Below are 13,620 nucleotides of genomic sequence, written 5' to 3'. Positions count from 1 at the left end.
AGAAAAGAGGTAATAGGGACTCTTAATCTCTACTTATACCATCACAATCTAGGTATCTCTTTAAATACAGTTCTTTGCATAATGAAAAAAACATGTTCATGCTGCCACTCATTAGTACAATAGCCTAATCTTCTAGAGTTGTGGTTTAAATAGAATCAGGAGAAATCTTTCAAGGATTGGGGTTGCAGTATTAATTATAAAGCACACAAAGTAAGAATAGTGTTAGGTGAAAAATCACATTAGTAGTAAATAAATACCATTTAGATGTTATAAACTACTGTTTATATATTTTTAAAAATTACTTCACATAATGCAAGTTTCATAATATTAAACTATTGGCACAAAAATAGCTGACTTCTTCCTTATAATATTCATTTTTCTTATTCTGAAATAGTGTGACTGCAAGTAATTAAAATACTGACTGAATTACCTTGTCTAAAGATCGATTGATGTGCTTAATCCTCTTAAAAGAATTGGTTTTTTTACTAGGCACGAGGGAAAAAACGGCAGATAGGATGGTTCCCTGCTAATTACGTAAAACTTTTGAGCCCTGGTACCAGTAAAACTACACCAACTGAGCTACCTAAATCAACAGCATTACCTTCAGGTAAGCAATGTGGTTGCATATAACAAAGTTGGTTTTGTAATGTGTGGCATTTGCAATAGGACTTCTAAAAATATTTATGGACATTCAATAGGATATTAAGTATCTGTTATACTAGTCACTTTGGTTAAACTTTTTAATTTTCTTTATATGAGAAAAACATACAGTTGGTCTGTATATTTATGGTGATGGTTCCTCAGATATGAACTGTTGGGTGCTAAAAAGCCATCTGTGACATTACATCATAAAGAGTTAAACATTCAAATTATCAGTCCTATTTGCTTGCATTAATTGTAGTAAAGGAGTTTTTAAAGATTCAGGATGGTCCATGGGCTTAGCAATTGAGGCACCTCTCATTCAGAACCTTTTATTTTTCCTAAGGTGAAGTGTGAGAAAACCACTTAAATGAAGATGTCCTGCATAGCCTTTTTGTCCTGTGTAGCTACTTATTTAAGGTTTCTGAAAGGATACAAGAGTGATAAGGATTATATTTTTAAAGCTATTTATTACAGCTCCACCACAGGCAATATCAAAAGAGTCCCATCAGTCCACTACAAGGTATAAAGCCAGCCAGAAGACAGAGAACAAAAAGTTCATTCCTTGCAACTGTTTCAGTCTTGAAACATTTTGGGCTTGTGAGCTGGTGTAGTACTAAATAAAGAGGATTCATGTCAATCAAAAACATGTAGAATGGATGTATGTTCTTCCATAAGCCACCCAAAAGACTTGATGTAGTTGTCTGTCATCTGTTTGGATTTGGGTGGCAGAGGGTAAAAGCTTGCAGCTTCCGCAGGCCATTTTTTGAATGTCTATCATTAAAATGAAATAAATATTTCCAGATGAAAAATGGTAGTGAGCATAATTTTCTCCTTTAAATATGTATGAAGGATTATCATGTAGTTTATGGAACTAGAATAAAATACTGAGGTATTAGTTTCATGTGCGATTGGTATAAATAAAAGTACCATATCAGAGAAGGCAAATGTTATAAATGGTGCTAATTGGCTCCTTTGATTGTAGTCATAAAAATGAAGAAAATCAGACTTCTGTAAAGACTCATGAGTTTGGGTCCTGCAGTTAAAACGGTAACTCGGCATTGAGACACATACTTTTACAAGGCAATATGGTGGGATTTTTTTTTTTAATTATTTCAGGTTTGACAGTCTGGGACTTTGCACACATGCTAATAAAATTTATACAGAATAAACTTTTTAGCACTTTTTTCATTGCCTACAGAACATTAAAATCTTAGAGACATTCATTATTATCAAAGTAAGCTTTGTTAAGACCTTTCCTTTTGGAGGATAAGAAGAATCTTGTCTTTCCATTATGATAGATGTCCCCACTAACTGTGTGGTTAATGTAAGAGTTCAAGAGGTTATTGCTGGAGAAGCATCTTCACAGCTTCATCATGTGTTGGTGGGGAGGCTTACTATAGCAAAAGACATGGAAAGCCTGAAGAAAACCATCTAAAAGTGTTGAATAATGCCAAAGGTGGTGCATTATGAAGGGTCTTAGAGGGTACCATTACTATCTGGGTTTTGAAGGTAGGGGATCCATCAGAAACTAGTATCATCAAAACCTCTGTTTCTTTTGTCATTTTGTTTTGATGTGCATGCTCTCCATCTGCCATAATGTAATGCAAACTGCATGACTTTAACATCTTTTTTTTTCTTATTATTTCTATTGCATGGACACTTTTGCTTTATACTTCAAGGTTTTCTTTTTTTCTGACTGCTTTGTATGTGTTCCCTTCTAAACTTGTCATGAACATGTCCTTCCTGGTGTTGAGAAATGAAGAGAACTCTTACTGGTGCTCGGAGCTAGTCAGACATAAGGAAGTTCACAATATAGGAGCAGTGGGAAACGTGTTTCAACCATTCTGCTTGTTTAAAGAAAGACAGCATTATAGATTGTACTGATTGTGAGTGTTGTATGAGAACCTAGATTCCCTCTGCTGTTGCAGTAAGACTGGTATTAATAATAGACAATGTTTCTAAAAAGGAAACAAAAGGCAGAAAAGCACTGGGTCTCAGAGAAGGTAGGCTGTAGCTTGCTTCTGTAGTTAGCAATGGCTTTAGGAGTTTAAAATAAGTGAAGAACTTTCTTGTTTGGACTGCTATAAGATTTTCCTATATAGGACTAAGGTGTATTCTAAGCTTTGTGACCCAGTGTAAATAAGATCAAGATGAGGTCACTGCTTCACATTGTTGAGGAATCCTATCTCTTCAAGAGTTCTCTTAAATCACCTCCTCAAATTTAAGGTGATTCTTGGGATGCTATTGGACTATTTAGATATTCTGATTACACTATTGGACAGCACCAAATTTCATAAAATTCTTTGAAGTAGAAGAAAATTATCTGAATAAAAAATTCTTGAAAGAAGTTAACTATAGAATGGGTTACAAATCTGTTAATGTACCTGTTGTATTCAAGTATGGTCTAGCTTAAACTTTTTATCGTTCTTAATGTTAGTAATAAGCTTTAAACCTGTTAAAAGCATGCTGTAAAACAGATTCGCAGGTCTTTAAAGTGAAATGTGAACATCAGTGGTGTTTGCGCATTTGAACTTGTGTTAGCACAAAACTACCTAAAGCAGGAGTGCACCATAATACACCTTCCTTTAGAAATACTGGTTTATCACCAGTATGCCAGGGAAATGTACACTTTGGTTAGCTGATGTGTTAGGTGTGAATAAGTGCCCCTTTAAATTTTTTTTTCCTTTTTTCCCCCCTTTTTGCAACTAACAAAGCTAAACATTTAGACATATGCAGAGTCCTGTTAAAGGTCGAGATTATGATCTTTGTGAACAGGTAGAATGTATTAACTAAAAGAAGTTGAATAATTTCTGAAATATACATTAAAAAAAGAGAGGAGCTAGTTGACAAATTTAAATAAGTTTCTGGCTGAGTACAAGAATGAAAATAAAACAAAATTTTAGGATTAATGTGATGGAGAACACCTGACAGTAAGGCTAATGAGATAGAAATCTTGTGTCTTAAGGTGAAATACCAGAGGCCCTGTGACATGGAATAGAGAGAACATCAGGGACATAAGGGAAATTATATATTTAAATAAACAGGCCTGCTGCTTTAGACAATTAAGAAAACTGCTCTATTATAATTGAACAGAAACGGCTGTATTCAGAGAACCTGTCAGATTTGATGAGTTTCATGGTAAGGAAATAGAAAATAGGCTACTAGAAGCAGCCCTGTGGTGCCAGAAAGGCAGCCTAAATGGCCTAGGATGCATTTTATTTTTCTAATCCTTTCCAAGATCTTTGTGTTCCTAACATCATTACTGGCTTTCTCTTGAATTACAGAGCTGTGTTGATCCTGTCCGGTACTAACTAGAAAAGTGCCTTTTTCAGTCTTCAGGCAGTGGAACTTAAAGCTTCCCGGATTTCTCTGTGCGTTGAGAGTTCTGTTGGAAAGGATGCTTTTCAGAACAGATTGATGAGGATGCAGAGTGCTGTTTTTGTAAATGTACAACAAATTCGATGCTTTGTGGGGAAAAAAAAAAATCTATAAAGCCAAAGAGAAGTGTCAATAGAAAGCTAACATCCTTGAAATGTTTGACTTTTTGCTAAAATTTTAAATTTTTCCAATCCTCTCCTACTGTTGAGCACTTCCAAACAAAAATATCTTGGGTACAGTTGCAGGTTGCTCTGTTCTCAGTCTGCACGGCTGTGCTCTGCCCTCCCTAGTGTGATCCTGACCCCTCAGTAAGCTGACTGAGCACGCAGTGCTGCTAAGAAACTCTTCGTTTTTTTTAAATCACCTTGAGAGAATTTGGTGAGGGCTCAGCTAAGCACCAGCACAGTGGCACAGGAGAGAGGGGCAGGACCGCGGCAGGACTGGTTCAGACCAGCACGTAGCGTCTTGGAGCTATACTGTGGCATCTGTAGTGTTTGCAGTGGGTTTATGCATAGCTTACGGTTTGCTGAAACGTTACCAGTGCGATAGACCTCTTCCTTTATCTTACAGTGTGCCAAGTAATTGGCATGTATGACTACACTGCACAGAATGACGATGAGCTGGCGTTCAATAAAGGCCAGATTATAAATGTCCTTAACAAGGAAGACCCAGACTGGTGGAAAGGGGAGGTGAATGGACAAGTGGGTCTCTTCCCATCCAACTACGTGAAGCTGACAACAGACATGGACCCAAGCCAGCAATGTAAGTGACCCTCTCCGCTGCCGTGCTGTGATTATTTGTGTAGCACTTTAAGATGAAACATGCAGCATTGCTGTGATTCTGCTGTGGTTTGCAGAACTCAAAGCTTCACCACTGCTGCACTTGTCAAAGTCTCTTTGAAGACCTTCTGTAATGCAAACCTTATTTTATGTTTGTTTTATTTTTAGTTCCCATCCCCTTTGTAGCATGTTACCCTTTATCATTTTTGCACCATGCTGTTTACATGCCTGACTCATTTTCCTAGCTTGAATTTGCTCATTGTTTTGTTTTGCTTATGTGTTGTTTTCCTCCTTTTTCTAGGAATCATATGTTGTCCATCCCCCACTCAGGCTTGAAAGTCCTCAAAGAGACCCACTATCCCATATCACTGCCCAGAGGGATGATGGGAGATGCAGCCTTGATCATGTGGCTTCCAGCATGATCATCTACTGCCTTCTGAGTAGAAGAACACACTGCAGAGCAGTTTACCTCATTTTACATTAGTTGCATGTAATCGCAATGTTTGAGTTAATTACCTACAGATATAGACGCAAAATTAAAATGAAACAAAAAAACACAAAAAAATCAGAGGATAGTGGGTCCTTTTGTGGCTTTCATAGTTACCAGACTAATTTTTCCACCTTTGCACAGGTGCTTTCAGTAGTTTTAAAATTATTTTTAAATATGTATTTTAGCCTTTTAAAGGAAAAATATAAATTAAATTTCTTCATTGCAATTTTGTTTGTGCAAAAAGACCCACTATCACGGAATGCTGCATGTGCTATTAAAATTGTTCCAAATGTCCATAAATTTGAGACTTTATGTATCTTTCTTTTTTATTGTTCACTTGTCCGGTGTTGTCAATATGTCTTCTTTTTTTTTTCTTTTCTTTTTTTTTTAATTACAAAAGAACAGAAGGAGTTAATTCAGTTTAAGGAAGTTTAAATGTGCCCAATTACAGATGAGGTATTTTGTTGTAGTTATTGTACTGTATGTATCAGGTGTTCTTTGTTGAGTGTGTAATACATTGTGGAGAGAAGAAATTAACTTTCTTCCAATGCAAGAGATATTAACCTTGCATAATTTTGTTATCCCAGTTATGTTAATTTTATTTTGCACATTACTTGTAGCTGCATACAGTTAGAAAACACCCTGGTTTGTGTTTGTCTCAGATGTTTCGGTTTTTGCATTTTCGTATCAGAGATCAATAGAATGCTACGTTCGTGTGGGATTTGAGAATTAACTTCTTTATTTTCATCTTAGTTACATGAAGTTTGACTTCTCATTTTTACTTTCTTCTGACTATGGAACAACACGTTTTGAACAAGTAATTTTCCTGACAAGAAAGAATGTATAGAAATATCTCCCTGCAATTAATTTCCAATGTTTACATTTTTTTAAACTAGACTGTGGAATTTATACAAATTAATATTAAATGGAGCTTACAGTCCAGTTTATGTAGTAGATGTTCTGTAGCTAAGCCATGTTTGTCTTTCCAGCATTAGTTACAAGCTCTTGATGAAATGCCTGGTGCTGTCAGTGCAGAAACCCTCTCTTCCCAATGCCTCAAGCACAATATAGCCGTTCTACTAATTACTTTACCATTTAGTTATATTCTGGTTTATGTATTTCGTTTATTTCTAAATTTCATGCTGGCAGTGTTGTAGCGTTTCTAATCCTACCCTACCTCCCTCCTTCTGACCTGTCATGCGGTGCAAAGAACAAGTGAAGCTCCTTATTCAATTGCACTTCAGTATTTCATCAATATGAATGTAAATTATATAAATATATAAAAACCTGCAGCTTTAACAACTGTAATACAGCCTTTAAAATTAGTTACATGTATAGATAATTAAATTCTTCATATAAAAGATAGACTAAAATGTGTTTGTTGTCTTGTTGCTGTGTACACACAGAATTCACCAAGTGGCATTAGTGCATGTGATGAATTTGCCACCAGAATAGCCTGAAGCCCACCTGTTTAATTTCAGAATGACACTTGTCTTGTTTCTTTGATTATTTTGATATAATTACTCAGATTGATTGTGATTATCTGCAACCTTTTGCACCTTTGTTTATTGAGTGCTTTCCACGTGTTACAAGTCAGTTGATATTTTTTGACACTATGCTGGTAGATGAATTACGAATACTTTGTTGTTTTACTATGGGTTTACATTGACTTAGGCTCTGTGTTTTGTGCCAGAAGCTCTAGTCTTAAAACATGCACAATTGCACAGATTTTCTTTCTTCTTAGGATACTATTTAACATGCACAAATTTTTCATTTACCTCTGTGCCATGAAAAATAAAAAAAAAGTTTTCTTCTCCACCGTAGCCACTTGCTGAAAAAAATGCTGCCTGGTATGACAGAAATTGACCGGAACGTAATTCTTGTAATTTTCAGTGCCCATTGCTTTGATTACTGAGAATGGTGTAGCCAGATTTTACTCCACTATTTCAATATTTTGTGCATTAAAATGTTATTTTAATGAAAGGATATCTCTATTTTTCCATAATGAGCTGTTGTGTTAGAAGATTTGTAACTTGACTAAAGGCATTTGTCCTAAGGGATATTTAGTTTTTATGACTCCAGGCCAGAAGCATACTTTCTCTACATATTGAAATATTGGCAATACTTGGATATAGGGGATTTAGATGCTGCTTTTTTTTTTTTTCATTAATTCAAGTGAGAAGAAAAATAAAACTATTATAGTAATCTGCAGGCTACACATTTCCTAACATGCTGCTTAAGAATGCCGAGTGATGGCTCATGGAAGATTCTCAAAATCACAGTGCTCTGAAAGTTCTTGGGGTCCGTTTTCAGCTGAAGTGAGAAGAACAGCCTGAAGTTATCCCTCTGTAGACACACACACACACACACACACACACACTGGTGTATGTTGTGCTAGGACTCCTCAGACAGAAGAGTGCTGTGTGTTACTCAAGAGAGCAACAGCTTTATCAATCCGTCAATTGTTGTGAATCGTTAACTCACCAGAACCTCAGAACACATTTAAACTGTCCTAGACAAAAACAATTGTGGCTTATATCGACATGCATTGCTGAAATATCTATGATGTTTATTTACTCAGTTATTAAAGTTCTTAAGTGTACTACTATAGCTTGGCATGGTAGTGTTTAATCTTCCTCATAATCAGTTATTTCCCCTGAGTAGCCAGAAACAAGATATTGCACTTACTCTTTCTTACCTGTCTGGATTTTTTGGGTTTTATATATACATATATATATATATATTTTTACATACATATATATGTATTTTTTATATATATATGAGAAAGCAATTCTTTAATAAAGAAAATTGATTATTTCCATTATAAACATAGTTTTTCAGGGTTGTCTCTCAATCTAGTTTTGACCCTCTCCTTCCTGGTTCATCTGAAAAGATCTTTAACCTCCTAAGGCACACGGTGCCCTCCCAAAGCCGCAGATCTGGACTGCAGCAAGCAAACCTACTTCCAAAAAACGCTTGCCTCCCGTGATGAAAATGTGCCCACACGCTTGTTTCTTCAGTCATTAAATTTGTGGCTGCAAAGCCAACAGGCGCTAGTCCCAGTCAAGGCTGAAACGAGATTTTCACAGACAAAACTAAGAAACCATTCAGATGATTTTCAATTTTATTTAAGTCAATATTAAGAAAAAGAGCAGTCTCACTGCTGCCTAGTCCATTGAATGCATTCTTTGTATTATTTCTAATTTGCAAGGTACCTATTCCCTTCACACATGAGCTCAGGAAAGGAGCTGTCACTTGAGGGATGTAGAGGAGGCTGGATTTGGAGACCGAGTGGTGGTCGGTTTTTTTGTTCACAGTTTTTCTGTTTACCTTGAGAAGAATTTCCTCTGTATTCAACTGTGGAGGAAGAATTTCTGTGAACGTTTTTTCAGAGGATTTGTTAATATCAATTCCAGTGCTTTAAATCTGTCCAAGACAACTCGGAGTCTAAGATGCACGTTTATCAAGGCTGCTTTGCTTTATATTCAGAATCAATTTTATTTAAATCTCAATTCTTTTGGAACTTCAGTGGCGTCTCTTTCAGTCCCCATGAGCTCCCTGAGCACGTTTTAAAATGGCCTATTACCATGACCTTCCTGCAAGGCAGCAAAATAACTACATGTTCTCTGGTTTTAAAGCAGTTCTTTTTAGTTCTTTGTGATCACTGACTCCTTATACACAGTCCTCTTCTGATTACAGTAAATGGCTTCTTTTTAACTTTTTTTTTTTCAGACAACTTCAGTAAGTCCAGGGACAATACAGCTCAAATATTATTTAATCAGTTGAATTGCAAGCTAAGTGCATGCACACAGACAACTGGGTGACAAGCTGCTGCTTAGCTAAATAGAGAGCGCGGAGGTGACCTTTTGATTCTGAACCCTGAAAGAATGTTTTCAAAAGGTTGTCCTGGATGCAGTTAAAAACGTAAATTATTTTCACGAAGACTTCATTTCCTGTGTGTAGACTTCATGGGCTTTTGTACTTGTTGTTTGATAGCTTGCAAAGGAGTACTTTACCATGAATAAGGATTCATTTTGAGTTATTGGCCATGTGAGGAGAAATCGTGAGAGTTATCTTAACCATCTGGCGTAACCTAGTAACGTTAATAGTATGTGTAAACATAATTCTGATATACGCAACAAGTTTCTAGAGCTTGTTAACAGCAAGTTTCACAGCTGTTTCATTCCCCTCCCCTTTCCGTATATCTTAATTTGGGAACCTTAAAAAAACAAACAAACAAAAAAAAAACAGACAAAAAACCCAAGAAGTAGCCCCGTAATGCTCTTCCTTGGCATGAAATTTCAGACTGCAATGTCTGCGTAGAGCCGGAAACTAATTTGAATCAAGCCTATAACCCTTCTGTAACTTTTATTAATCTTGTGGAGCGACACCAAACAAGAAGTCAGATTTTAGAACAAGTTCTATCTTGTGGAATAATTTTATTTCAGCATTTCATGGAAAAGGTAGCTGTTAGTGTCTGTAAGCAGAAAGATGTTTCTACTCGAGGTAGCTGTGCGACGGTGGGTGGGCGTGGAGCTTCTAGAAGGTGTGCTGAGCTGCTGCCGCTGGCCCAGCTGGTTGGTACCCGCCCGGGTACGGCTGCGAGCCGGGGCTGGCAGGGCGCTGCTCTGAGCCCGGCTCGCAGCCGTGTCACGGCCAAAGGTTTTCCGAGCCCTGGCCTAGGCGTCTGAAACCGGGTTCATGTTTTCTCCGTTGCACTCGTGCTGTCACGTGCAGTTTTCTCTGCTGGATTGTTTTCATGTGTTGGAGTAATTCTGGATCCAAATGAGTGTTAAAATAAATCCGGTTTGATTCTTTTTTTGGGGAGAAGACCTGAAGCCAGGAAAGATGATGGATGGAGGTCTGCCCAAGAAAGTGAAAAAAATACTGAAATACTGTATTTTAACTTTCAGAATACTACATTTAGTTACCACATTTCTGACTCCAAGTGAAATACCTATACGGCATCTTTATTTTTGCGGAAAACAGTGTGAAATTGGCCTGTGCAGTTCCTTCAGCTTGGATCTGTGGCTGATGCTCTTGACTGATTTGCTGTTACTGTACAGTAAGTGGTCAGGGGCTCAAGATAGGTCCTGAGTCATAATTCAGAGGTGAGATTTGAAGTTACCTCATGTGAGATAAACCAGTCCAAGAATGGGTTAACTTAGCCTATTTATATTTTTAGATGCATCCATGCCCTTGTATGTAGGATTTTATTCTCTCCAAGCAGATTCTGGAAAGGGAGTGGTAGGCACGTTCTGTTTTTTTCTGATAGGATTTAGTAGGTTTCCTTCCCAACTGTTTCACCTTTCTTCTTCAGCTCCTTCCCTTGATTGAATACTAAACCTTTTTTTTTTTTCATAGAAACAAAGGTATTAACCTAAAACACTGCAGAAAGATTTTGCTATTGCACGATGAAGATGATGGTAGTGTGTAACAAGTGTATGTTGTTGAGGACTATGAAACTTGCCTTTAGCACTCAGGCGTGTTCTAGAATTTTTTTTTTAAAAAAAAAGGAAAATTGAAATGGTTGCGAAAGGTCCTTGAGTCTGTTGCTTGGCCTGTGTGGATTGGCAGGGGCAATCCCTCCACTTGATAACAGCTGACTGGTGTGAACAGGAGGGGGAGGACCATGTGTTGGTGGTGCCTGGCCTTGGCAAAAACAGAGTAATGCTTAGTATTTTGCAAGTGGGAATTTTCGGACTTATTTCCAGATCTTGCTTCCATCCATCCCAAAGCAAAACCCTCTGCTCTACCAATAAACTCCACTAGTCCAGCTGAGAAATTATAAACATGCCGAAATTGTTGAAAATAGCTGTGAAACAGGATTTTGCATCACCGAAGCTTGAGATGGAGAGATCTATTTGATCACCGGACTCTGCGCTGTCCTCAGCAAAAGCCTGAGATAGTTTCTCAGTGGAGGGTCCATCCCACCAGGTATTTACGGGAGATCAGTGGTTGCATCCGAAGCTAGTTGATAAGAAGGCTGAGTGGTGAAATGCTGTGACCTGAGTGAAGGAATGCTGTCATGGTACCAGGAGTGCTATTTCTCCCTGCTTCAGGTTTTGAGGAAAACTCTGACGTACTTGTTTACTGCTCCTGGTTGCCTATAATAGAAGACATTGCTGTCTGCTGTGATCTTGTCATTACAGACTGGGCCAGCGTGAGGTTTACAGTGAAATCTGACAGTTATGTTGTTCAGAGAATCTCCCTAGATTAGATGAAATCAGAAGTTGTGCCCATGTACGTAGATCAGCGAGTTCCACAGCAAAACCTTCCTTCTGAAACAGCAGCATCTCTTGCACATGGCTTTCAAGCTTAGTGATTAGCTTGTAAGACCTGTATTTTCAGGGCTGACTTTGTAAGGAAAAGGAACAACAAGTTTACTTCTTATAATGATACATTAAATTATTTTTTACATTTCTAGAATCCTTTAGTCCTGCAGGTCCTATGTTGATAGGAGGTCAAAGCACGGATTTTTGGTTACAGCATTTGTATATTGGTTCTGTAAGTCTGGACAGAGTAACCAGTCTGGTGAGTGTGTGCGAATGCCTCTGCTTGGGGTTTTACTGCTTATTCAATTAAAGGCCAGAAATTTGCATATTCACAGTACTGCAAACATACCAAGTTAGCTACTGTAATTTCCCCATTTTTTTCTGAGTTTACTAGATTGTAACTCAGGATTCAAATTTGACACCTTTCGGATGGGATCCACCACTACTTTCTCAGAGCAGGAGAGAAAATATGAGAGAATGGGGCACTCAGTAAATGAAAAGACAAATGCCAGTGCCTGACTTTAGGCGCTTGAAAGGCTGTATGCAGGAGGGACTAGCTGTGTGCTTTAAGGCAGAAACATTAACTTATTCTACGCTGAGGTAAGGTCCTGTACTTTGCCCACGGCAGAGCTTTCCCATCTGTTGGGACAAATGTCTGATACCAAGGGTGCTTTCTAGCCCCTAGCAAGAGTCTTTTAGTGGATTGAATTCATGAATGATATTATTACAGCTGCAAGTGGAATTTGGATGTTCATAAAAGAGCTTTGCAGAGTACTTTGGCATCCGTGAAAAACTAGCTGCAGCCCTATGGCCTGACATTTCCCCTTGGAAAGGAACCCAGTTCTTTGGCATTTTCAATAAAAAGACAAGAAAAACCTTAGTACTTGTGCACCTCATAAAGAAAATCTCTTATCAGAAAAGTGTCTCCTGCATGTTCTGCTCAGATTGAAGCAGGCTATTTTCACAAATACTTAGTGTTCAAAAGTAGACCATTTGCTGAAGTCCAGCATAGCCCATTTATGTCCCAGTTGGCTGTCTGTCAAGCTAGCCGCTAAAATATATAATGATTCAAAATGTTAAAAGCTTCCTCTAAAAGGCTGGTGGTTGGAAACCACACTTAAAACCAAGGTCATCAGCATCTTTGAACAGGAAACTTCCCCAGTCTCCAGAGAAAAAATTAAACACTTTGTTCACTTTTAATGACGCTGACAGTGCATGGGGAGAACTAGTTCTGTTTATTAGAGCTCTGATTTACGTGGTAACAAAGAAAATGCTCTGAAAGCAGCCACTTATTAAACAAAAATGAAACTTCTGGCTTTTGAAATGTGCCTAGTGCTTTGATTATTTTGGCATCAAATTGTTAATTCTTAAAGCCTGCTTTTTATTTCAAGCAACGTTTCAATTGCACCTTCTAAAGGACTGCAATGTACTGTATCACAAAGGACCGTTATCAGTATGCTTCTTGTGCTTCCAATCTGATCTGTTCTGAGCTTCCTAATCATAGAGGAAACTATCTTGACTGACTGTATCCATTTTCTTTTTTTTCGTTCCTTTTTTTTTTTTTATTTGGTTTCTAAGTCAAATCACTGCCTTTTCAGGAGCATTTAGTTGAAGCAGCAATTGAAGATAGTCCATGAAAAATTTGATGGTGATCCATGTGGACCTTGCTAGTGGCATAGTGCAGAATCAGCTTCTGAGTTACATTCAGGAAGCTAAAAATGCAGTAAATAGTATCTAAGTATTAACTTTAGGTGCAAAGAACTGAAGGAGTTGTCTGGGATGTGATGTGATTAGGAGCAGTAGTGGTTAACTTTGTGGAAGCATATGCGAACATCTGATCTGAAAACATCCCTATCAAATCTCAGTATGTTGGCGTCATTGTCGATGCTGGCGAACAACGTAAAAAAAAAAGCCTTGACCATTTAAAACCCCACGAAATGAAGATCTCCTTGGATGTTTTTCAGCCAGAACTTTTTCCATAAGGAAACTCTTGTTCTGTGGGGAATATACGGAATTTACCTCTACTTCGCTGAGGGGTAGGGCAAAGAATTAAAGT

At 37.7% G+C, this 13,620-nt stretch overlaps 1 protein-coding gene across 5 annotated transcripts in view; it reads left to right on the top strand.

The window, feature by feature from the left end:
- Positions 1 to 13,620, top strand: part of ITSN1 (intersectin 1) — a 141,444-nt gene that overhangs the window by 108,485 nt on the left and 19,339 nt on the right. For 4 of the 5 annotated variants that reach the window (XM_075432445.1, XM_075432466.1, XM_075432459.1 and 1 more), the window contains 2 exons: positions 490 to 607; positions 4,591 to 4,782. In XM_075432445.1, the coding sequence (XP_075288560.1) occupies positions 490 to 607; positions 4,591 to 4,782 (310 nt within the window). Of the gene's footprint in view, positions 1 to 489; positions 608 to 4,590; positions 4,783 to 5,100; positions 7,106 to 13,620 lie in introns of those variants that run through there. The other variant, XM_075432473.1, reaches the window with a different exon arrangement.

Source organism: Opisthocomus hoazin, chromosome 1, assembly GCF_030867145.1.
Source record: "Opisthocomus hoazin isolate bOpiHoa1 chromosome 1, bOpiHoa1.hap1, whole genome shotgun sequence".
NCBI classification, from domain to species: Eukaryota; Metazoa; Chordata; class Aves; order Opisthocomiformes; family Opisthocomidae; genus Opisthocomus; species Opisthocomus hoazin.
The sequence above is the reverse complement of the archived record's forward strand: the minus strand, read 5'-3'. Positions and strand labels throughout refer to the sequence as shown.